The sequence below is a fragment of the Lepidochelys kempii genome, chromosome 24 (genome assembly GCF_965140265.1).
Source record: "Lepidochelys kempii isolate rLepKem1 chromosome 24, rLepKem1.hap2, whole genome shotgun sequence".
Classification (NCBI taxonomy): Eukaryota; Metazoa; Chordata; order Testudines; family Cheloniidae; genus Lepidochelys; species Lepidochelys kempii.
The window spans coordinates 18,536,417-18,562,389 of NC_133279.1; the positions used below are offsets into that span (position 1 = coordinate 18,536,417).

At 54.7% G+C, this 25,973-nt stretch overlaps 1 protein-coding gene across 6 annotated transcripts in view; it reads right to left on the reverse strand.

The window, feature by feature from the left end:
• The window catches only part of BCAM (basal cell adhesion molecule (Lutheran blood group)), a 34,789-nt gene extending 13,482 nt beyond the window's left edge, over window positions 1-21,307 (reverse strand). For 5 of the 6 annotated variants that reach the window (XM_073322469.1, XM_073322468.1, XM_073322467.1 and 2 more), the window contains exons 1-6: window positions 21,163-21,307; window positions 5,506-5,633; window positions 4,543-4,759; window positions 3,912-3,982; window positions 3,562-3,658; window positions 3,060-3,242 (exon numbers count right to left, since the gene is read on the reverse strand). In XM_073322469.1, the coding sequence (XP_073178570.1) occupies window positions 3,060-3,242; window positions 3,562-3,658; window positions 3,912-3,982; window positions 4,543-4,759; window positions 5,506-5,633; window positions 21,163-21,223 (757 nt within the window). In that variant the 5' untranslated portion in view covers window positions 21,224-21,307. The remainder of the gene's footprint in view (window positions 1-3,059; window positions 3,243-3,561; window positions 3,659-3,911; window positions 3,983-4,542; window positions 4,760-5,505; window positions 5,634-21,162) is intronic. The other variant, XM_073322472.1, reaches the window with a different exon arrangement.
• Between the last annotated feature and the right edge of the window lie 4,666 nt (window positions 21,308-25,973).

The following is a 25,973-nucleotide window of genomic DNA, read 5'->3' on the forward strand; positions in this document are numbered from 1 at the left end:
GCTGGGGCATCCATGGGAACGTTGGTGGGTTCGACTTCCCCACGTCAACGGCTAAAGTGACCTCGCTCAGTTTGGTCTTGAAGTGGGGAGAGATGTCACGAAGTGGGAATGTTCATAATGTTTTCTCTGAATACTGTGTGGGTGCCTCAGTTTCCCCTATGCATTTAAGTATCTAGGTGGTGGGATAAGGGTGTGTGATTGTTGCAGAGCCCTAGAGGGCCAGTGTGATGCTGTCTGCACAGAGAATGACCCACACCCTGTCTCCTGGCAACTGATGGCTTGGGCCCCTCCTCTGCAAGGTGCCAACTGAAGGTGTTGGAGAACAAAGATCAGGTGGCCTCCTGGCCCAGGAAAGAGACAAAGGCCAGAGGAGGGGCTGGAGAGTTTCAGTTTGGAGCTGGCTGGGGAAATGGAGGGGGGCCCCAGATGGGGCTCTGGCCTCCTTGGCCCCAAGATGGACTTGACTGAAGTGTCCTGTTCTCTGTATCTACAAGCTCTGTGCCAGACCATGTTCCTGTCGTCTAATAAACCTTCTATTTTATGCTGGCTGAGAGACACATCTGACTGCAAAGTTGGGGTGCAGGACCCTCTGTCTTCCCCAGGACCCCGCCTTGGCGGACTCGCTGTGGGAAGAGCACAGTGTGGAAGGGGATGTTGAATGCTCCGAGGTCAGACCCAGGAAGGTCAAAGCCGTGTGAGCTTCTTGCCCTGCAGACAGGCTGCTCCCAGAAAGGAGGCTCCCCCAGAGTCTTGCCTGGCTTTGTAGGGAGTAGTTCCAGTCCAGGGGACTCTGTGAGAGTTCCTGTGGCTTATCTCCCTGGAAACAGCCTGTCTTGGTTTAAAAATCAGCTCTGACAGAGAATCCACCACGGCCCCTGGTAGGGTGTTCAATCCTGAACTCTGCAAATTTCTGTCTGCATTTGTCCAGCCGCTGGGGCATGTCAGACCTTCCCCTGCCCAACTAAGGAGCCTGCTAGCAAATATTTGTTCCCCAGGTAGAGACTTGGACTGGGATCACGTCACCCCTTCACCTTCTCTCTGTGAGACTAAATAGCCCTGAGTTCTGAGGCAATCACTACAAGGCAGGTTTTCTGACGCTTTCATCATTCTCTGGCTCTTCTCTGACCCCCTCCAATCGACCAGCATCCTCCTGGACCCAGGATTCCAGCAGCAGTCATGCCCATGCTAAATCCAGATGGAAAATAGCCTGTCTGCTCCTACTGGCAGTTCCCCCATTTACACCTCCAGGATCGCAGGAGCTCTTTCGGCCTCAGCTTCACGCCAGGAGCTCGCATTCAGTTGCTTATCTGCCCGCCCCCCAAATCTTTTCCAGAGTCGTTGCTTCCCAGCACCCTCCCGTAAGGGTGGCCGAGATTCCCAGATGTGTGATTGACATTTTGCCATAGTTAAATGCATATTGTGTGTTGATGCCCAGCTTACCGAGTGAGCCAGATTTCTCTAACTCAGTGGCCCGTCCTCTTCAGTATTTACCACTCCCCCAATTTTTGTGTTATCAGCAAACTTTATCTGGCAGGATTTTGTTTTCTTCCAGGTCACGGATAAAACTGTGAAAAGCGCATGGCCAAGAACAGACCTCTGCAGGCCTCACTGGAAAACCACCAGCTCGAGGACAATTCCCTGTTTAGTTACGTTTTGAGATCAATCAGTTAGTCAGTTTTTAATCCAGCTACTGTGCGCTATGTTCATTTTCTATCTTTCTAGATTTTTAATCAGAACGTCCTGTGGTACCAAGCCAAAACCTTACAGAAGTCTGTCGGTCATGTCAATACTGTTATCTTGAGCAATCAAACTTGTCATCTCATCAAAAACAGCTACCAAGTTAGCTTGACAGGATCTATATTCCTTAGACCCCTGATGATTCATATTAACTACATCACCCTTCTTTAATTCCTTCTTAGTTGAGGCCTCTATCGGCCACTCTGTTACCTTGCCCAGGCCCAGCTCAGGCTGACCTGCCTATAATTACCTGGATCACCCTGTTTTACCCCCTTAAAAACTGGCATCACCTTTTTTTCCTTCCAGTCTTTTGGAACTTCCCCAGGGCTCCAGACTTCCTGAAAATCAACATTAACAGCCAGCTCCATTAACCTCTGGGATAAGACTTATCTGGTTCTGCTGACTTAAAAGGTCTAACCTTAGTAGCTTTTGTTTAACATCCTTCAGAGATACTAGTGGAATGGAAAGAATGTTATTACCATGTGATAAGATATAATCAGTTTTATCCCCAAATACAGAGCAGAAATATCTACTGAGCACTTCTGCGTTTTCTGCCTTATTAGTGATAATTCTACCATAGCTGTATAATAATAGACCAATACCATTATCAGGATTAGTTTTGTTCCTAATACATTTTTTAAAGCTCATAATTGTCCTTAACTCTGCCGGCCATAGATGGCTCCTAGCATCCTTTTGCTTCCCTTATCAATTTTCTACAATTCCTAACTTCTGATTTATATTCATTCCTATCAACTTCCCCTTTCTTCCATATATATATACACACACACACACACACAAACACACTTTGTAGTTGCCTTTCACTTCCCTTCTAAACAAGGTTGGTTTTTTAACCAGCACAGTTTTCTTCCTCAGTTGTGGAATTGTGGTTTTTGGGCATCACGAAAGGTGTTCTTAAATTATTCCCCTGTTTCTGTGCAGCAGTTGCAAGATGCTTTTGCACAAGAGCCCCATCATGCACATACACCAGTAAGAACCAATGGCATGCCTGTGAGGGGAGAGACTGCAGGCCAGGGCAGAATTCACAGCACTGTATCAGGCTGAATGTCTCACAGACAGTACTGGCTGAACTGGTGCTACTGCGCACAAGCGTGTGCAAGCTCAGTCCCCCTGCACGTGTCTGTGCAAGGCAGGGGGAGGTTTCCAGTCTTGGTGCGTGTGTCAGGCTCAGTGCCGATGCAAGCCTAGTGTCCCGCGCATGCACACACACACACACTTGTGCAAGGCTCGCATCCTCGTGCATATGCCATACCTGTGCCGGCACACTCGTACTGCCAGTGTCCCGGGGGTTCGAGGTTACTCACAGTGCAGCATGAGGCTGAAGCGCTCTGAGGTGGTGTTGCCCACCTGCCCCCGGGGCAGTGGATACTGGACCAGGCACTGGAACTGGGCATCCTTATCGGCCTTGCTGGGGCGCAGATAGAGGGTGCTGGACACAGACTGCAGCCCTGAGGCCTCCTTCACAGAGCGAGACACCACGTAAAGGTCTGGGGGAAGAGCAGGAGGGTCAGCACCCGGGGGGGACGAGGACACAGGGGTCCGCGCAGGGGGAGGGGACGACGAGGACACAGGGGTCAGCGCGGGGGGAGGAGACGACGAGGACACAGGGGTCAGCGCGGGGGAGGGCACAGAGGTCAGGGCAGGGGGGCAGCGGGGAGTGCAGGGGGCACCACCAGTAGGAGGTCGGGGAACACGCTGTTGGGGAGGTGGGCGAGGGGCAGGCCGGGGGGTCCTGGCAGTCAGGCAGGGGAACTGGAGGGGCCCAGCAGCAGCACAGGTGTGGGGAGGGGGCGTTGTCTCTGTTACCGTCATTGCGTTCAGTGGGGGCTTCCAGGCGGGCCCCATCCTTGAACCAGCTGATGGTGGGGGCGGGATTGGCATTCCGGCTGCTGCAGGTGGCAATCTGGGCACAGGCACACGACATCACTCCCAGCACAGCCCCCCCTTACCCATCCCCCAACCCCCGACATAGATGTCCCCTCCCCCCTCACGCAGTGCAGGGACCCCTTGGTCAGAGGGAGGTGCCAGGGGCTGGGGACCCCAGTTCCAGAGTGCTGGGTCTGAGTGACCCTAATGAACTATGGGACCCGACCCCCACCCAGGGAAGGGCCCCCACTCCCGCAGCTTAGTGCCTCCCTGCCCCTGGGTCACCTCACCTCTGATGCCGACTGCTCCATCACGGACAGGATCCCGGGGTTAGCGGTGAGTGCCGGGGGCTCGGGCGGTTCTGCAGGGAGGAGAGCAAGCAAGCGTGAAAACCGAACCGAACCAGGCCAGGCCCGGCCCGGCTAGGCCCAGAGTGCCGGGGTTGGGGGGGGCAGTGACAGAGAACCCCGCCGGGGAGGGGTCTGCAGGACAAGGGTCAGTCAACTCCTGCCTCACAGAGGCACGAGCAGATGGGGCTGCAGGAGGTCACAAGCGCAAGAGGCCAGCGTGCGAGCGGCCAGCGTGCGAGGCCCATTCCCTGTAGCATCTGTGTCCCTGCACCCGGATATAAGTGAGTGGGATCCCTGGGCCTGCTTCAGCGAGCTTGGCCAGGGGCAGCTCCACCCATGGAGCCAGCCTCAACCTAGCAAGCAGGGGCCTCACGCAAGGGGAGGGCTCAGGGCTGGCTGGGCTGGAGTGGGGGGGGGGGGCTGAGGGAAGGGGGCACAGTCCCAAGGAAGGGGTAAGATTAGGGACATGGGGGCAGCGAAGGAGGTGCAGTGCCAGCTGCCGGAGGGTGTCTACCGCCAGCCTGGGAAGGGAAGCTGGGGGGTGCCAGGGCACCTGGGGGGTGTCTCTCACCGTACACCCGGAGCTGGGCCACCCCCTCGGCGCTGCCTGCGGTGCCCGCTGTCACCTGGCAGGAGAAGGCCCGCTCATCGCTCACGTCGGCCTTCGGCAGGACCAGGCTGAGATCGGGGTCCATGTGGACACGGCCTGAGTACTCGGTGCCCTGGTCCACCCCCCCACGGCCCCCCTCGCTGTAAGCCACACGGCGCCGCTCCCCATCCCGGTCCGTCTGGGGGGAGGGGAACAGAGTTAGTGACTGCCCCCTTGCACAAGCGGGATTCACCCACCAACACCCTTTTGCATACGCAAGTGTTGGATTCACCCCAGACACAGGATACAAGTGTTGCAGATACAAGAGAACTGGATAAATTCCAGGTTAGGTCCATGAATGGCTCTTAGCCAGGCTGGGTAAGGAATGGTGTCCCTAGCCTCTGTTCGTCAGAGGATGGAGATGGATGGCAGGAGAGAGATCACTCGATCATTACCTGGTGGGTTCTCCCCCTCTAGGGTACCTGGCCCTGGCCACTGTCTGCAGACAGGACACTGGGCTGGATGGACCTTTGGTCTGGCCATTCTTATGAGTGTGGGATTCACCCCAATGCCCCCTCCTTGCATACATGTGTGAGAGAGTTACCCTCAATGCTCTCCCTCGCACACACATGTGTGGGGTTCACCCTCAACACCTCCCTCGCACATGCATGTGTGGGGACACCCCCTTCACAGCCCCCTCTCTCACACAAACACAGGATGTCACATCCAGCTCCACCCATGGGATTCTGACACCCCCTTTGAGTACAATTGGATTCACACCCACAGCACCCCCAGGCAGTAACACAACCCCCACCATGTACAGTGAGACACATGCACCCCTCCCCCCACAGCCCCCAGGGACAGGATTCACACCAGCCCCCCCATGACACCCTCTCCCCGAGTCACACTCCCCAGCCGCTCGCACACACGTGCCAGGATACTCACGATGAACCATTCCACCAGGCGGGCGTCAGGCGACCCGGTGATACTGTGCGTACAGGGGATGGTGACCGGGGATCCCAGCAGCACCTCAACCTGCGCTGGTACTGAGATCTGCACCACGGCCAGGCAGCCTGGGGGGCAGGATGGGGGGGGGTGAGACAGGGCCCCATAGTTCCCACAGGGCCAAGAGCACCCCTGGATGCTCCCTATGGCCCACTATTGTCCCTCCGACCCAACACCCCCCCATGGCTCCATATCCTCCTCCTCCAGCCCCAGAGAACCAACAACCCCCCTATGGCTTGGTGTCTCCACGTCTCCCTCCATCCCTCACAGTCCTGCCCCCAGAGCTCTGCAGATCTCAGGAGCTGGGGGAAGGGTGAGGGGTAGGGGGAATGGGGTGAGAGGAAGGGCAGAGGAAGTGGGGGGTTGAGGCGAGAGAAGGGAGGTGTGTAGGGAGTGGGGGGGTAAAGAGGGGAAAAGCGAGGGGGCGAAGGGAGGTGTGTAGGGGAGTTAGGGGGAGAAGGGAGGTGTGTAGGGAGTGGGGAGGTTGAAGGGGGAGAAGGGAGGTGTGTAGGGTGGAGTTGGGGGAGAAGGGAGGTATGAAGGGAGTGGGGGGTGTGACGCATGGCCAAAAAGGGTTAAACATCCTGCAGAATAAACAACCCACAGAAGAATAACCCGCAGAATAAATAACCCACCTGTGGGGAGATACACAAACAATATTTACATATGTCTGAGTGGGGTCGACAATGTCATCAACAGTCCCTGTCTGTGCTGTATTCTGATATTCAGAGGTTAAAAGAAGATCCTAGCATTTAAATGAATTGTAAACATGGGATATCTCGGTGTTCATCTCTCTTTGAACTGTGCTGGGAATGGTGGAGGAAAAAGCAAATCATAGAATCATAGAACTGGAAGGGACCAGTCGAGAGGTCTCTAGTCCAGTCCCCTGCACTCATGGCAGGACTAAGTATTATCCAGACCATCCCTAACAAGGGTTTGTCCAACCTGCTCTGAAAAATCCCCAATGATGGAGATTCCACAACTGCCCTGGGCAATTTATTCCAGTGCTTAACCACCCTGACAGGTAGGAAGTTTTTCCTCATATCCAACCTAAACTACTCTCGCTGCAATTTAAGCCCATTGCTTCTTGTCCTGTCCTCAGAGGTTAAGGGGAACAATTTTTCTCCCTCCTCCTTGTAACAACCTTTTATGTACTTGAAAACTGTTATCGTGTCCCATCTAAGTCTTCTCTTTTCCAGACTAAACAAACCCAGTTTTTTCAATCTTCCCTCATTGGTCATGTTTTCTAGACCTTTAATCATTTTTGTTCCTCTTCTCTGGATTTTCTCCAATTTGTCCACATCTTTCCTGAAATGTGGTGCCCAGAACTGGACACAATACTCCAGTTGAGGCCTAATCAGTGCAGAGTAGAATGGAAGAATTACTGCTCGTGTCTTGCTTACAACACTCCTGCTAACACATCCCAGAATGTCTGCTTTTTTTGCAACAGTGTTACACTGTTGACTCATATTTAGCTTCTGATCCACTATGACCCCCAGCTCCCTTTCTGCAGTACTCCTTCCTAGGCTGTCATTTCCCATTTTGTATGCGTGCAACTGATTGATCCTTCCTAAGTGGAGTACTTTGCATTTGTTCTTATTGAATTTCATCCTATTTATTCAGACCATTTCTCCAGTTTGTCCAGATCATTTTGAATTTTAATCCTATCCTCAAAAGCACTTGCAACCCCTCCCAGCTTGGTATTGTCCGCAAACTTTATAAGTGTACTCTCTGTGTCATTGATGAAGATATTGAACAGAACCAGCCCCAGAACCAATCCCTGTGGGACCCCACTCGCTATGTCCTTCCAGCATGACTGCGAACCACTGATAACTACTCTCTGGGAACGATTTTCCAACCTGTTATGCACCCACCATATAGTAGCTCCATCTAGGTTGTATTTCCCTAGTTTGTTTATGAGAAGGTCATGCAAGACAGTATCAAAAGTCTTACTAAATTCAAGATATACCACATCTACCGCTTCCCCGTCCCTCGACAAGGCTTGTTACCCTGTCAAAGAAAGCTCTCGGGTTGGTTTGAAACGATTTGTTCTTGATAACTCTATGCTGACTGGTTTCAGAGTAACAGCCGTGTTAGTCTGTATTCGCAAAAAGAAAAGGAGTACGTGTGGCACCTTAGAGACATGCTAACCAATTTATTTGAGCATCGGCTATGCTGACTGTTATTTATCAACTTATTATCTTCTAGATGTTTGCAAATTGATTGCTTATTTGCTCCATTATCTTTCCGGGTACAGAAGTAAAGCTGACTGGTCTGTAATTCCCCGGGTTGTCCTTATGTCCCTTTTCATAGATGGGCACTAGATTTGCCCTTTTCCAGTCATCTGGAATGTCTCCCATCTTCCATGACTTCTCAAAGATAATCGCTGATGGCTCAGATATCTCCTCAGTCAGCTCCTTGAATATTCTAGGATGCATTTCATCAGGCCCTGGTGATTTGAAGACATCTAACTTGTCTAAGTAATTTTTGACTTGTTCTTTCTCTATTTTAGACTCTTTTGATCCTACCTCATTTTCACTGGCATTTGCTATGTTAGACGTCCAATCACCACCAACCTTCTTGGTGAAAACCGAAACAAAGTCATTAAGCACCTCTGCCATTTCCACATTTTCTGTTATGGTCTTTCCCCCCTCATTGAGTATCTGGCCTACTCTGTCCTTGGTCTTCCTCTTGCTTCTAATGTATTTGTAGAATGTTTTCTTGTTTCCTTTTATGTCTCTAGCTAGTTTGATCTCATTTTGTGCCTTGGCTTTTCTAATTTTGCCCCTGCATACTTGTGTTATTTGTTTATATTCATCCTTTGTAATTTGACCGAGTTTCCACTTTTTATAGAACTCTTTTTTTGAGTTTTAGATAATTGAAGATCTCCTGGTTAAGCCAGAGTGGTCTCTTGCCAGACTTCCCGTCTTTCCTATGCAGTGGGATAGTTTGCTCTTGTGCCCTTTATAATGTCTCTTTGAAAAACTGCCAACTGTTTTCAATGGTTTTTCCCCTTGGACTTGCTTCCCATAGGATCTGACCTACCAACACCCTGAGTTTGCTAAAGTCTGCCTTCTTGAAATCCATTGTCTTTATTGTGCTGTTCTCCCTCCTACCATTCCTTAGGATCATGAACTCTGCCATTTCATGATCACTTTCACCCCAGTTGCCTTCTACTTTCAAACTCTCAACCACTTCCTCCCTATTTGTCAAAATCAAATCTAGAACAGCCTCCCCCCCAGTAGCTTTCTCCACCTTCTGAAATATAGCCTTATGTGAACCCGTATAGCTAAGTACCGGTGATGGACCTCCTTCAAAGTCATCCTGATTACCTTTTGTTCTGCAAGGAAATCCCAGCTTGTCAAAGAGGACATGAAATTGTATAAAAGAGCCTTGGGTCCTGATTCTGTCATCTCAGATCTGCTTAAGCTTCATCAGGGGGAAGTTTGAATCGCAAGACTGAGGTCCCAGTTATGCTGGTATGCTCTGAATATGAGCTTTGGACATTGGACTATGAACTGAATTCTAAAGGAACTCTTTGCAACTACAAAGTTCACCATCTCTGCTATGAATCTGAACCTCAAGAATTGAGCTCATGTCTGTATGTATAATGAACTTTTAACCATTCTCTCTTGTTTTTTAATAAATTTTAGTTTGGTTAATAAGAATTGGCTGTAGGGTGTATTTGGGTAAGATGTGAAACGTTCATTAACCTGGGAGGTGATGTGCCCGATCCTTTGGGATTGGTAGAACCTTTTCCTTTATATGATGAAATAAGATTTATGGAAATTTTCATCATATTTGACGTGGGTACCTGGATGGAAGCCTGAGGCTGGATCACTTTAAGGGAACTGTGGTGTTAGGACTTCTGAGTGACCAGTAAGGTAATAAAAGGTGGTGTTTTATGCTGGCTTGGTGACTCTAAGTATTGGAATATCCACCAGCTTTTTGGGGTTTGTCTGCCCCATTCTTTGCAGTTCACCCTAATTGAGTGACCATAGCTGGCTCCCCACTAGGACCCTGGTCACAGAGGTGTAGTCATGCCTGCATACACATTACCACAGGTTAATTGGGTTTTTTTTATCAGAACCACACACTTGTCAACATTTAATTTTAATACTGGAGAGTTTAAGGGTTAAAAATCAGTTACAGTGAGTGACCCCTGATCAAGATCCTGACAGAAAAAGCCTGGAAGAATTGTGCTCACAGAGAGGGTTGTCTTTGAAGCAAAAAGCCCCAGAGCAGGAACTGAAAAATCTATTAATTGCCAGTGATAAGGAAGCAGACCCCGTGAAAATGCTTGCAGTGAGAAACCAGCACCTAGAACTTGAACAAAAGCAAAAAATAGCTGTTATTGAAGGAGAAGCTGCTGAAAGAGAATGCCTGTGTTTTGAACATGAACAAAGAATAGCATATATTCGATTGCAGGAACTAGAAGCTAAGGCAAAAGTGGACAGACTTACACTCCAACTCAAGAGAATAAAGGAACAGGAACTGTATCATACTGAAAAACCAGCTCCTCTCAACAGCAAAGATGGGGATAGAATCTATCCATTTTGTAACAATGTTGGTATGTTGTTTGACTCTAAGCAGTTGTTTTTGTGTAACCAAATTTACCCCAACACTGCCACCTTTTATGTAAATGCTTTTACTGTGAGCTCGGATGAAGGTAACCCCATAACTTGTGCAGAGAATGTAAAAGTCAATAGTAAAAGCTGTTCAGGGCAAATTACAGCTTCTAACATAACTCTTGTTAAAGCAGATCTTGTCAAAGAGGAAGATTACTTACCAAATAAGAGTGTGAATGTTGTAATCCTCTATGAATTTACTGTAAGTGTGCCTTTAGCCAGAACCCATCTTGAATGGAAAGGTGTTAAACATGAAGTTATAGCTGGTGTAAGGAAGCTATTGCCTAAGGATCTTTAGATTGGGGATAATATTAAAACTTTGTTCAGTCAAGTTGATGACATAAACCTGTCACAGGAAAGAAATAATTCTGAATCTGTGTCTACTAGGGGCAAGGATTTGCCTATGGAGGTTTCTCCAAATGTTTGTATGAGAAAGATAGCTGTTTATCTGTGAAGAGAAGCAGTGCATATGTGGAAGAAATTTCAGAATGTCTGTCTGGTATCTCAGAAGTGAATCTGGCATTAGATAGGGCTCAGGGAAATGTTTCTCTAGAGCAAATTAATGTTGGTGATCAGGTTAAAGCCCTAACTGAGGAAGGAAGGGGGACAGTCTTGGTGAGTGATACATTGGTGGCTGGTAAAGCTTGGGAAAGTTAAGCCTGACCCAGGTAAAAGGGATGTGCTTAAAGTAGCTCCGTGTAATAAGACACTATTTGTGGGGAACAGCAGTTTATCCGTTAAGGGAGGGGAAGGCAAAGAGAGCTTAGATGAGCCTAGGCAGCCTTCAAGGTTAGTGGAACATGAGTATCCCTATCCCTTACCTATTACCAGTGCGGAGAATTGTGTCAGTGAAGGAAATGTTCCTGTGTCTGTTAGGGGTATTATGAAGGGAGCTACCCCGGTCTCCAAGCAGTTGTCTGTGAACAGCCCTGTGTGCTGGGACAAGGGGAATGAGATCCCAAGCTGTCTGTCTGTTAAAAGGGAATGTTTCTCCATCTCTTTTCTGTTTGTAGACCATACAGAAGAAGCCTGTCAGCCTATGATGGTTGAAAATGCATCAGTTAACCCAGAGCTAATTCTGGATATAACTAAAGCCCAGGAAGGAAGTGGTCCTGAATTTGTGTCTGCTAGGGATGATGACATTGCAACTAGGTTGCATCCAGTTGATGTCATAAAAAGCTCTGAGAGACCAAGTGATTCTGGTGCTTCTATTTTGCCTGTTGCTAGTGTGTTGCTGGGTAAAGATATGACAACCTTGTCTGATCAGGGTGATGATATAGCATGGGCACAAGGAAAGCATGAAGGTGATTGGACTAGGTTACCCACTGACAGTGTGGAAACTTGTAACAAGGAAGAGGATGCTTCTAATCTTGTGACTATGAAGTCTAGCAATTTACCCAAAAGGGAGTTTTGTGAAAATCCTCCTGAGGGGCCAGAGGTGATTCTGAATCTCTGTGAAACTCAGAAGGAGTTTGGTGATCTGTCTGTTGTGCCAAAGTTGGGTCTGGACATAAATAAAGCTCAGAAAGAACCTGTTGCAGTGCAGGATATTGCAGAAGGAAGATTTCTGGGTGAAGTCTTTGATGTCTGTGAAAAGGAATTGTTTCCACTGACTCTTCATGGGCCATGGTGGATAGTAAACAGATTCTCTTCTGAGGAAAGTGTGTTGGTGCCTAGTGGACAAAGTCTTTCAAATGAAAATGAATCCACTGAATTTGCTTTGAAAAAAATCCATTGTGGATAGCTTTGAGGAGATTTCAGATGGAATAAAAATTGTTAGAGAGTTTAAACAGCCCTATAAGCTTAACCAGCTTGTCGGGGAGACAATGGTGTTGGGACATGACTGTCTCCATGTTGATTCTTTTGAGTAAAGAGTCTGTATCTCAGGTTCAGAGGGATGACTGGACAGCTGAATCTGTAGAGCAGGAGGACAGTGGTGCAGTTAATCTCCAAAGAACACAGGGGAGGGCAGGTAAACTCTCATCTCTACATATTTTGGATATGTCTTGTAATCTCTTAGTGGACTTGACATCTGACTCCATGTGGAAGCAGAGGTTGGTAAGGGAAGGACAAAATGAACCTTGAGTCTAACATGCTAGAGAAAATGGATGGTCTCTCTTTAAGAGTCCAGCTTTGGAACTGGTAACGGTTGAGGATCTGAAAACTGGTAAACAGGTTAGTGTCTGCATTGATGCAAATTACCTGAGTGGGGGGGAGAAAAACTTGCCTGTAGCTGTTAGAAAAAGGACGCACCCAGCTGGCCAATGGATTCTGTGAAGCAAAAGAGTTCCGATTTTGACCCTCCGGAACAGGGAGAAAGGGAAAAAGTTTATTATGCTAATGAAAGCCACAGGTTAACCCTAAAATGCTAAAACCCCAATGGTATTGAGCCAAAGGCGTGGCCTGACAGAAACGATTGGGACTGTACACCTGTAATACATTGGATGTTAATGCTGATGTTAACTTCTGTGACTGTGGTGCGGATACCAAGAACTGTAAAAATGTGCAATGTCCCTGGTCTCTTGAAAAACCCCTTGAACATGTTAAGAGTGGTGCATAATAGAAACCCTTGTGATTACGCTGTTTGGTTCAACAAGAACACACTTTGTACTAAAAAGCCTAATAAAGGTAAGGTTTCACAGCTAATGCATAGACACATTTATAAAACTTTCCACAGCAGAAAAACCACTACAAGCTTGAACTGCTGTGCACAAAGGGAAACTGAGGTACAACACCTCACAGCCGTCATGGCTGAATGTCAGAGTAAGTGCTCTTTGAAAAACATTAATGGCTATGTTAAATTAACACATCGACCAAATCCTGGAATCACTAAAATGTTTCACAAAGTACGGACTAAGTTTTTGGCTAGGGCCAAAGCATACATCAACAATTTGGCCTTACAAATAATTCAACGTAAACGCAGCTTATATCAATGTTGGAAGGTCCTTAAGGTGTATCTAGGAGCTGTAATTTTGCCCTTCCACACCAGTCTCACATTCGGGGTGTGATGCATGGCTAGAAAGGGTTAAACATCCTGCAAAATAAATAACCCACAGAAGACGTGGGGAGATTGTAGATAAATCTCTGCATTAAGCATCTTCGCATAACTGTGTATCATTTTCATAGGACTTTGTATTATGCCTCTTCATATAACCTTGTATTAAGTCTTTCCATATATACCTCTATCTTCATGCAACTTTGTATCAAATCCTTATATAGAAACTTTGTATTGAGCCTTGGTATAATGTGATAGCCCCTAAGGATAGTTAAGGTGGAAGAAAAATGTCTTTTCGCTAAGAGTAGAACAAGATTTCCCCCCTCTTAATCAATTGCCCTGTTGAATGAATGAGGTGTAAATGAGTGAGGCGTGGAAGGCAGCATCTCCCGATGGTTGCAACAGTTGGGGAGGGGATGGATGCCAGATTTAAGAACAATAAAACTTGTCAAGTGGGCTCATTAAAGAAGATCAGACATATTGATGGCCTTGGGGGTTAGAAGCTAGCACCTTCTTTTGAAAACACCCTCTTTGAAAATAAATGTGGCAGCATGAAGACAACACCCAGATGACCAACTGATACAAAAGACACAGATTTTGCATTTGCATGAGAGGGAAGCTGCTATAAATGTGAGGTGTCTTGCAGAGGGCCCTGGGTCTCGTCTTGTCAACATCGGAGCATCGATCCGGATCGACAGAAGCCCAGCTCCACCCCTCCCACATCTAACTCACCTGGCCAGTGAAGTTAAGGGGAGCAACTATTTGGTAACAACAACAAGCCGGAGTGTGAAGATGTGAGTGCAGGAGTGTAATATCTCTCATGTGCATATGAGACAGTGTTGAGGATACATGGATTACCAATAAACGTGGCACTTTGCCTTATCCCCCCGTAAAGATCCCGTGCAATACTTTAAGTACAAGATAATGTTTTGTGTTTTTGTATATTTATATATGTCTGAGTGGGGTCAACAATGTACTCATCAGTCCCTGTCTGTGCTGTATTCTGATAGATCAGAGGTCAAAAGAAGATCCTAACATTTAAATGAATTGTAAACACGGGATATCTCGGTATTCATCTCTCTTTGAACTGTGCTGGGAATGATGGAGGAAAAAGCAAATGGCCCTACGTTAATTCGTATAGCTAAGTACCGGTGACAGGATGACTTTGAAGGAGGTCCAATTACCTTTTGTTCTACAAGGAAATCCTACCTTGTCAACGAGGATATGAAATTGTAGAAAAGATCCTTGGGTCCTGATTTGTCATCTCAGGTCTGCTTAAGCTTCATCAGGGGAAGTTTGAGTCGCAAGACTGAGGTCCCAGTAGTTTGGTTAATAAGAATTGGCTGTAGGGTGTATTTGGGTAAGATGTGAAACGTTCATTAACCTGGGAGGTGATGTGCCCGATCCTTTGGGATTGGTAGAACCTTTTCCTTTATATGATGAAATAAGATTTATGGAAATTTTCATCATATTTGATGTGGGTACCTGGATGGAGGCCTGAGGCTGGATCACTTTAAGGGAACTGTGGTGTTAGGACTTCTGAGTGACCAGTAAGGTAATAAAGGTGGTGTTTTATGCTGGCTTGGTGACTCTAAGTATTGGAATATCCACCAGCTTTTTGGGGTTTGGCTGCCCCATTCTTTGCAGTTCACCCTAATTGAGTGACCACAGCTGGCTCCCCACTAGGACCCCGATCACAGGGTGGGTAAAGGGGGGAGAAGGGAGGCATGTAGGGAGTGGGGGGGAAGTGGGGAGAAGAGAGGCGTGTAGGGAGTGGGGGGGAAGTGGGGTGCAAAGGGAGTGGGGGGAATTGGGGGAGAAGGGAGGCGTGTATGGATTTGGGGGAGTAAAAGGGGAAGAAGGGCTGGTGCAAAGGGTGGGGGATGGGGGAGAAGCGAGGCATGTAGAGAGTGGAGGTGGTAAAGGGGGGAGAAGAGAGGCGTGTAGGGAGTGGGGGGGTAAAGGGGGAGAAGGAAGGCATGTAGGGAGTGGGGGTAAAGAGGGGAAAAGTGCGGGTGCAAAAGGAGTAGGGAGGGTTAGGAGGAGAAGCAAGGGGGTGAAGGGGGCAGTAGGAGGAGCTGGAGGAGGTGGGGAAGCAGCGTCAGCCAGCAGCAGCTGTTTGAGATTCCAGGCGGGTCCTGCTAAGCTGGGTCTTTGTTCCAGGATAAAACCCCTTGGTGGGAGCAGAGGGGACCCGGCACAGACAAGTGCCAGAAACACTCAGCGCCAGGGACATGCTGGGAGAGACAGACCCTGAGGGGTGGGAGGAGACAGAAAGACAGACCAGGAGAGATTATGGGCTAGAGAGGCAGGAAGCCCCCTTCTCCCCCCGGCACTGAGGTAGGGGGGGCATGGGCAGGCACTTGGCACAGACAGAGGGGGGGCCCTTGACTTGTTTTCCTGCCTGGAAGTGGCTGGGTGATGAGAGGCTTGCCTGGGGTAAAGGCCACATGACAATGGCCTCACATTGGTAGAGCGTGTAACACACATACAGAGGAACACTAACACACTTGGTTTGCAGACAGACACGCACGCTGGCCTGCACACCCCGTGCCCTCCTAACCCCGTCAGCCCCACTTTGCTGGCAGGACACACTAGCCAAGCGCCAGAGGACCAGCCCCCTGCATACCAGCCATTGCACACTCAAGCACTCACATGCCCACTCAAAGATTTGCACACACACACACACTTCCTTGCACACCCCTCCGGCTGTAGACTCCCAGGTGTGTTTGCATGCTCAGGCTTGCACAGGGAAACGCACCTGCAAGCACGCATTAAAACCACCCCTGCTCGGATACAATTGCATGCACTCTCCCCAACTCCTTCTAAGAGCCCCACTCTGCACCCCCATCTCCAGGGACTGCCCAGCTGGGACCCAGGCTCCCGGATCGGTGCTCGGACCCTGCCCCCAACGTACAGCTAGAACAGTGGTAAGAGCGAATCCCAGGGCATGGATCTATGGGGGGCACAGACCCCACGGCACTCGGGGCAGGGGGACAAGTCCTGGTTCTAGTGGCTAGGGGTATGAACCCATAGTACTTGGAGGAGGGGTGGGGGGCTGGGATGTAATTTTTGCTGTGCTTACAATAAATCTGCAGGGAAGCTGAGCTGAGCAGGGCAGGGCTGGGACTTCAGTGGTGTTGGTGAGAAATGGGGGTGGGTGTTTTCCAGACACTTTAGTCCTCTCCCCTTTGTTCCCCTCCCCTGTCTGTCTCCCCTTTATTCCTCTCCCCTTTGTTCCCCCCTCTCCCGCCAGCTGAGACCCTACCTCCATCCATCTGGGCTCAGGCCGGGCGACTGCTGGCGATGGGGGGCCAGTGACAGATTAGCCTCATTAGCAGAGCCCCCACTGGGGGACAGGGCGGTGGCAGCTGGTGCCACGGAGGCCATGAAGCAAAGGCCTTGGTCAAAGCCAGACCCGAGCCATGGGGTCAGAGGAGGGCTATGAGGTGGTGGCAGGGACACACACACACACCCCGCCCCTGCCCCTGCCCCACACAGTGAGGGGAGTCTGAATAAATCCCAAACTCTGCCTTCCCTATAACAAAAGGGATCAGGGATGGGAACCCAGGAGTCCTGGTTCCCAGCCTCTCCCCTCCCCTCCCCTCCCCCTCTAACCCACTAGACATCCCCCCCCCCCCAGCCCAGAAAGAACCCAAGAGTCCTGACTCCACCTCCCCAGCTCTCACCCACTAGGCCTCTGCTCTTATAGACACTTTCCCCAGCTGGTTTCAGAGCCCACCCCGGGGTGGGGTTCTTCCCTTTAATTCCCAGAGAAAGTGCTCCCCGTGTTCCATCTGGGCTCCAGACACTGGTGGATTAGGCCCCCTCCAAGGGGGACCACCCTGGGGCCCTGGTTGGGCTGAGGTGTTGGAGGGTCTATGGGCCCAGAGGAAGGGACTCCAGACAGCCCTGCCCGTGGGGGCTCCCGCGTCTCCAGAGCACTGGGGAGGAAGGGGTTACAGGCCGGGCAGGAAGGAGCTGGGAGCAGATTAAACAGTAACAGGTGCTGCTGACCCAGGGAGCAGCTGTCACTGCCTGAACCCGAGCTGGGCAGCAGGAGGTGAGGGTGGGGTGGGCAGCAGGAACTGGGACCCTCCTGCCCAGCGTGGGGCACATTCCCTCCACCACACACAGACAGGGGGCTGGGATGGGCGTCTGCTTCCACACATGCGCAAGGGGCTCAGCCAGCCTATCTGTGCACATGCAAAGGGGCACATTGGTGCATGTGTGTGCAAAGGGCCCAGCCAGCCTATGTGTGTGCAAAGGGGCGTGTGGCACATTGGTGCATGTGTGTGCAAGGGGCCCAGCCAGCCCTATCCAGACATGTGCCAAGGGGCACAGGACACGCCCAGTGGTGCATGCGTGTGCACAGGACCCAGGGTGCACTCGACCCATCCATGTGCGAGGTGAAGGCTCGGGACACACTCCTGTGCGTACATCCAGCCAAGGGCACAGCCTGCCCATCGGTGCGGCCTGCCCAGTGGCGCTGGCATCCTGGGAAGGATTCTCCGCTCCTTACTCTCCATGTTTGTTCATTGCACCCGCTCCACTCCCAGCCCAGGGTCTCCCCACTACCCTGACTCCCCCCCCCCCCACCCCCAGCCTGTGCCGTGAGAAAGTCCAGGTCCAAGGCCTGGCTATGAATAGCATCGCCCAGCCCCGAAGTCCCAGAGCAGCTAGAAATAACCCTGGCAAAGGACTTTCCTACTGTCTGTCAGGCGGCGGGGTGCAGAGCGGCCCTGTTAATCTGCTGCTCCCAGGACTACGGACTGCATGGCATGGCACACAGCCCTGCAGTCCCGCTGAGCTACCTTGGCTAGCTAACAGGGGGAGCCCCAGGCAGGCGCCTCTGCCAGACAGAGCCACAGACATCCAGACCCAGGGGGACAGAGGGAGGGGCTGGGGGCCAGGACTCCTGGGTTCTCTCCCCAGCTCAGGGAGGGGATTCAGGTCTGGTGGCTTAGTGAGGGGGGCAGGGCTGGGACTCCTGGGTTCTCTCCCCCACTGTTCTGAGGAGGGGCTATGCCCTGCACTGCAAGACAACAAGGGAAAGATGAGAGCTGGAGAGAGGGAGCCAGGCGGGTAGGGAGGCAGGTGCTGAGCAGCGAAGGGTATCCCTTGTACAACGGGACCATGCTGGCAGGCACCTGAAACCCTGTTGCCTACCCTCGCTCTCAGGGCACAGAGCAGGGCAGGGAGGATGACCCTGCGGGGCCTGCAGCTGTCCCTGGGCAGTGCAGAGGCAGGGGCGTGGAGGAGACCGGCCGGCTCCACTCAGACACACCTGGGCGATGTTATCAGGGCGCAGGCTGGAATGTGCCCGGCTGGGGGTGGGGAAGCCCCAGCAGAGACCGTCGTCGAGTGGAGCCGGTCTGCCCCCAGGCCAGGCTGATCTCGGTGCAGCCCCCCTGCGGACCCCAGTGCAACACTGGGCCATGCAGTGTCCCCCCTTCCCGGGCCAATCTCCAAGTGCACAGGCCCCCTCGCCCCACCGTGCTGCGCCATGCAGCCACCCTCCAACGCTTCCCCAGGCTTGGCCTGGCCAATCTCAGCATGCTTCCCGCCCGGCCCTGCCAAGGCAGCCTTCTCTCTCCCCCGCTCCCCACCCGAGAGGCCAGGTTGGGCTCCCTAGGCCACACTAAGTGTCCTTCTCCAGGGAGTGTCTCCCATTTGCTCAGCCCTGGGGCTGGGCTGGGACCCAGGTGCTCTGTGCTGGAGCCAGGCTGGGGGAGAGGGGACCCCGTTTGCGCTGCACCAGGGTGGGTGGGGTGGGGCTGCCAGATGCACAGAGCCCAGGAGGCTGGGAAAAGCTATGCAGAGGCCAGGAATGCAGGCAGCGGGAGCAGAGCAAACAACGGGCTGGGGCATGTTTGGGTAGAGGTGGGCGGGGGAGGCAGCTCCTGAACCCACCCCCCTCCAGGCATCCCTGCCTCATTCCAGCTCTCCCTCCCAGCATCCCACCCATCCACCTCCCTGACAGCTGCCAACGCTCAATTCTGCCCACCCGTGCCAGCCCCCAGCACTGCCAGCATCCACAGAGTGCTGAGCCAGGGCGCGCGACCTCCGGCATTCCAGAAACCAGGGGGAGCCGGGATCGCTGGGTTCAACCCCCTGCTCAGGGAGGGGAGTGGGGTCTCGGGGGTTAGAGGAGGCAGGGCTGGGAGCCAGGACTGCTGGGTTTTCTCCCCACTCTGGGACAGGAGTCATGGTGTACATGTAGAGGGGAGAGCAGTACCCCCGCCCTCCCCCCCCCACACACACACTAATCATTGTGGTAACTTTTCTCATATTGTCACCTTGCTGGTGAGTCACTAAACACAAAGTCATTGCCCCCCAGAAATGTGCCAGGGCAGGTGCTGGAGGGCAAATGTTAAAAGGCCAGCTGGGGAGAGGAGCGGGGAGGGGATGAGGAAGGTTTGCAGTGGGAGAGGGGATGGGGGGGATTTGTGAGGGGAAGGGGACGCAGGCTGAAGGGACACAAGGAGTGGGTGTGGGGGGGAAATCACACTAAATTCCCTTTCACCCTCCCAGACCCCTTTAAATTCCCCATGGCTTTCAAACCATTAATTAAAGCGGGGGGTCTCTCTAACAAAGGGCTCTGCCCCCCATCCAGAGCCAGCTCCAAAGATAATGGAGCGGGGAGGCTGAGCCATCAGCCCCCTAAACCCAGCCCCTCACCCTATACAGCTGTCACACACACAGCTCCCACCCACCCCTCCCCTGCCCTCCCCACCCCCCAGCCCCTCACCCTACACACCTACCCCTTCCCTGCCCTCCCCACCCCCCACTCCATACACCTACCACTACCCTCCCCACCCCCCAGACCTACCCCTCCCCCTGCCCTCCCCACCCCTCAGCCCCCCCTCACCCTACACACCTACCCCTCCCCCTGCCCTCCCCACCCCCCAGCCCCTCACCCTACACACCTACCCCTTCCCTGCCCTCCCCACCCCCACTCCATACACCTACCACTACCCTCCCCACCCCCCAGCCCCCCACACCTACCCCTCCCCCTGCCCTCCCCACCCCTCAGCCCCCCCGCACCCTACACACCTACCCCTCCCCCTGCCCTCCCCACCCCCCCACACCCTACACACCTACCCCTCCCCCTGCCCTCCCCACCCCTCAGCCCCCCCGCACCCTACACACCTACCCCTCCCCCTGCCCTCCCCACACCCCCGCACCCTACACACCTACCCCTCCCCCTGCCCTCCCCACACCCTACACACCTACCCCTCCCCCTGCCCTCCCCACACCCCCGCACCCTACACACCTACCCCTCCCCCTGCCCTCCCCACACCCTACACACCTACCCCTCCCCCGCCCTCCCCACACCCTACACACCTACCCCTCCCCCGCCCTCCCCACACCCCCGCACCCTACACACCTACCCCTCCCCCGCCCTCCCCACACCCCCGCACCCTACACACCTACCCCTCCCCCGCCCTCCCCACACCCTAAATAGCTACCTCTCCTCCTGCCCTCCCTACGACACCGGCCCCCCACCCCACTCAGCCACCCCCCCTGCGCCCCCCAACTCTGCAGCCAGCTGGAGAGACTGGAGGACCCCCGCTCCTCTTACCCGGCTAGGGGGAGAAGGGTCCTGCCAAGGGGGCTCAGCCTGGCCGGCGACTGTTACAGCAGGGATGGGGATGGGGCCCCCTGGCCCAGGCAGGGAGGGGCAGAGACGAGCCCCGGGGAGCCCCTGCCGGGTGAGGCGGGGGCAGCCCAGGGCCGGGGGGGGGCAGGCAGAGGGCCTCGCAGATGTCGCCCCCCCCAGTAATGCGAGACTAAAGTTCACACTGCGGGGGGGAGCGCTGGGCAGCGCCTGCCCTGGGGCTTAGGAGGGCTCCGGGGCGCACGGGCTGGACGGTGGGACGCAGGGCGAGAGCCCGGGCAGCGAAGGGGCCTGAGGGTCGGGCGGCCGGGGCGCACGGTGAGGGGCGCCCGGTGTCCAGGTCCGGTGCCTACCTGGGCGACCGATCAGAGCCAGAAGCAGGAGGCCCCGCAGCGGGCAGCCGGACTGGCCCATGGTGTCCGCGGCCGGGAGAAACTGTAACTAACTCCCGGAGCCCGGCTCGGACTCCAGCCCCCGAGCCCGGCTCGCCCCGCCCCCGAGCCCGGCTCGCTCCGCCCCCGACCCCCGGAGCGCGGCTCGCCCGGCCCCCAAACAGCCACCTGCTCCAGAGCGGGCGGGGCTCCTGGCTAGAGACATCCCCGGGACCCCCCCACCCAGGACCCCCCTCCCGAGCCCACAGCCAGCGCTGCCCCCTGCAGCCCTCGCCACAGCAGGGACCCCCTAAAGCACATTGGATCCCCTTCTCCCCAGCCAGCCCCACTCCCCGCCTTAGCCTGCCTCCCCCCTCGCCGCTGCAAGGCCCTGCCAGGCCTCCCCACCTCACCCTCCAGCACCTCCTGCTGAATCCCAGAGCCAAGGGTCCCTCCCGCTGTCACGGCCATAGCCTCGCGTCAGGGTCTGCACCAGGGCAATCGGAGCTGGCCCTGGAGCCAGGACTCCTGGGTTCATCTCAGGCCGGTTGGGATCCGTTTACCAGTCAGACAGGTCAAAGAGACTCTAAGAGGTCTGCTAGACCAATCCTGACAGGCCTGGGTAGAACCCAGGAGTCCTGGCTCCCAGGTCCCAGCTCCCCCCGTCCTCTAACCCAGTGAACCCCACTCCCCTCCCAGAGCCAGGGACAGAACCTAGGAGTCCTGGCTCCCAGCTCCCCCCTCCTCTAACCCACTGAACCCCACTCCCCTCCCAGAGCCAGGGACAGACCCAGGAGTCCTGGCTCCCAGGGCCCAGCTCCCCCCCCCGTCCTCTAACCCACTGAACCCCACTCCCCTCCCAGAGCCAGGGACAGACCCAGGAGTCCTGGCTCCCAGCTCCCCCCTCCTCTAACCCACTGAACCCCACTCCCCTCCCAGAGCCAGGGACAGAACCTAGGAGTCCTGGCTCCCAGCTCCCCCCTCCTCTAACCCACTGAACCCCACTCCCCTCCCAGAGCCAGGGACAGAACCTAGGAGTCCTGGCTCCCAGCTCCCCCCTCCTCTAACCCACTGAACCCCACTCCCCTCCCAGAGCCAGGGACAGAACCTAGGAGTCCTGGCTCCCAGCTCCCCCCTCCTCTAACCCACTGAACCCCACTCCCCTCCCAGAGCCAGGGACAGAACCTAGGAGTCCTGGCTCCCAGCTCCCCCCTCCTCTAACCCACTGAACCCCACTCCCCTCCCAGAGCCAGGGACAGAACCTAGGAGTCCTGGCTCCCAGCTCCCCCCTCCTCTAACCCACTGAACCCACTCCCCTCCCAGAGCCAGGGACAGACCCAGGAGTCCTGGCTCCCAGGGCCCAGCTCCCCCCCCCCGTCCTCTAACCCACTGAACCCCACTCCCCTCCCAGAGCCAGGGACAGACCCAGGAGTCCTGGCTCCCAGGGCCCAGCTCCCCCCCCCCCCGTCCTCTAACCCAGTGAACCCCACTCCCCTCCCAGAGCCAGAACCTAGGAGTCCTGGCTCCCAGCTCCCCCCTCCTCTAACCCACTGAACCCCACTCCCCTCCCAGAGCCAGGGACAGAACCTAGGAGTCCTGGCTCCCAGCTCCCCCCTCCTCTAACCCACTGAACCCACTCCCCTCCCAGAGCCAGGGACAGACCCAGGAGTCCTGGCTCCCAGGGCCCAGCTCCCCCCCCCCCTGTCCTCTAACCCACTGAACCCCACTCCCCTCCCAGAGCCAGGGACAGAACCTAGGAGTCCTGGCTCCCAGCTCCCCCCTCCTCTAACCCACTGAACCCCACTCCCCTCCCAGAGCCAGGGACAGAACCTAGGAGTCCTGGCTCCCAGCTCCCCCCTCCTCTAACCCACTGAACCCACTCCCCTCCCAGAGCCAGGGACAGACCCAGGAGTCCTGGCTCCCAGGGCCCAGCTCCCCCCCCGTCCTCTAACCCACTGAACCCCACTCCCCTCCCAGAGCCAGGGACAGACCCAGGAGTCCTGGCTCCCAGGGCCCAGATCCCCCCCCCCCCCGTCCTCTAACCCACTGAACCCCACTCCCCTCCCAGAGCCAGGGACAGACCCAGGAGTCCTGGCTCCCAGGGCCCAGCTCCCCCCCCCCGTCCTCTAACCCACTGAACCCCACTCCCCTCCCAGAGCCAGGGACAGAACCTAGGAGTCCTGGCTCCCAGCTCCCCCCTCCTCTAACCCACTGAACCCACTCCCCTCCCAGAGCCAGGGACAGACCCAGGAGTCCTGGCTCCCAGGGCCCAGCTCCCCCCCCGTCCTCTAACCCACTGAACCCCACTCCCCTCCCAGAGCCAGGGACAGAACCTAGGAGTCCTGGCTCCCAGCTCCCCCCTCCTCTAACCCACTGAACCCCACTCCCCTCCCAGAGCCAGGGACAGAACCTAGGAGTCCTGGCTCCCAGCTCCCCCCTCCTCTAACCCACTGAACCCCACTCCCCTCCCAGAGCCAGGGACAGACCCAGGAGTCCTGGCTCCCAGGGCCCAGCTCCCCCCCCCGTCCTCTAACCCACTGAACCCCACTCCCCTCCCAGAGCCAGGGACAGAACCCAGGAGTCCTGGCTCCCAGGTCCCAGCTCCCCCCGTCCTCTAACCCAGTGAACCCCACTCCCCTCCCACCGCCAGGGACAGAACCCTGGAGTCCTGGCTCCCCACTCCCATCCATCCAAGACCACTTCCATCCCAGGGCCTGACCTCTCTGCTCTCAACCTGCTACCACCTGTCCCTCACCTTCCCGTTTCAGAGGCTGCACATTCCACGTTCCTGTCTCAGGATCTGGGGGCAATCCCCAGACCTGGATCAAAGGTCACACCTGACTGGGGGGAAGGCCCTGCAGGATTGGTGGCAGTGAGTGTGTCATGCGTGCGCAAAAGGAGGGGACGGAGAATGGGATATGGGGCCTTGCTCATAGGGGTACCAGCGTCGATTTGGCCCCAGGATGCTGGGAGGATGGGGGCACTGGCTGGGCTGGGGAGCTGATGCCCTGGCTGGGCCCGGATGTGCGTTTCCACCTCTCTGCCTGCTCTCTGCAGTCCTGGGCCGGAGCCAGGGGGTGGGGGGGCTGGGCTGGGCTGCCAGCCCGGAGCTGGGAATTCATGTCAGCCTGGGCTGGCAGCAGCCCCAAGCTCACTGCAAATCACGAGTCTGCTGCATTAGAGACATCCCACCAGGCCCCCCAACCTGGAGCGGGGTGCTGAGCATCATGGGAGCAGCCCCCTAGGGTGCCCCAGCCCACCCTGCCCCCCTTCCCTGGATCCACTCCCTCTGGTCTGGGAGCCCTTTGTTTCAGGGAGGCTGTAATCTGAGCCGGCTGAACCTGGCGGTGAGTGCTTTGGCTTGTAGGCGTGTGCGCGTGTGTGATGGAGTGAGAGAGACACCAGGCAGGTAAACATGAGGGGTGGGTGAGTGTCTGTGCATTCACAAATCCATGTGTGCAGGATGCACACTCGTGTGTGTCCACAAACAAGTGTTCACAAGTGTGAATGAGTGTGTGAAAGTGTAGGGGCTAGTGTGAGTGCGTACATAAGCTGTTCTGCATGGGAGTGTTGTGGGTAGTTGTGTGTCCAGGAGGCTGTGGCCCTTGTGCAGCAGAGGGTGTGTTGTGTTGTGTAGCTGCGTGTCAGGACGTAGGCTGCAGGTCCAATGGTTAGGCTGGGCCTGAGGGATCGAGCCAGAGTTGGTCGGCAGGAACTGGTGGCCGGGGCCAGGACACAGGAATCAGGAACAAAGCGAGGAAACAGGAGCCAGGCACAGATGGGCCTCAGGCTCTCAGCAGGCTGAAAGGGGAAATGCTGACCCAGGGCCAACCAGCACTGGTGTGCCCATTAACACACACACACACACGTGTTAGATCCAGGGGCCCAGCAGCACCCGCTGCTCTTGCAGGGCCGAGCTGGGATGCTGCCCCTCCGTCCTTTCATCACAGGCGGCAGCGTCACCACGTGGCCAGTCCAAGAATTGCGCAGGGATGGAGCTGCCGGGAAAGTCCCCTTCGGGTCGTTTTCCCAAAGGGGTTGGTGGGGTCAGCAGGAGCCCAGCACCTCTGCAAGTTGCGCCCAGTATTGGGGTGAAGGCTCAGGACTAGGAGCCTCTAATCCTGAATTTTATCCCTGGTTCTGCCACTAAATCCGTGTGCATCCTGGTCGAGCTGCCTCTGTTAACCCAGTGGCAGCGTGTCTATGTTGCATTTGCTTTGAGACAGTGGCGGGTTCTGTGAGCGCTGATCCCAACATGGAAGCCGACCGGAGCAGCGGGTGCCAGGGATAATTACCCTGATGATGCAGGGGAAGACACTTGCCTGCAGCAGGAGCCCTTCTCTAACTGGTCCCAAAGCCCCAGCGTCTCCAGCACACCTGCTTCGTCTCTCCGCCAGCACTGGGCACTCTTGGTCTAGTGAGCTGGGGAGAGGCTCCTGGGTCTACCTATAAGGACCAACATGGGAGAGGTTTTGCAAACAGATGCTCTTGAATGTCACAGGGCAAGACAGAACTGGGAGCTGCAGCCAGAGAGTCTGGCTGGGAATAAGGGGCCACATCTCGGTGAGATGGGCAGAGCTTCCCTACGGAGCAGCTGCCCCCCCGGGAACCCCACTCCCTGTGGAGAAGGGTCCCCCAGTCTGCCTCTGTCTGCCTCTGTGTTGGCCTGTGATGCTAAAGAGACCCCAGCCCCTGTGACGAAGCGGGACTCTTCTTAATGTTTCCTCTGAATATTGTGGGGGTGCCTCAGTTTCCCCTAGGCAGTTCTTAAGTATCTAGGGGGTGGGGTAAGG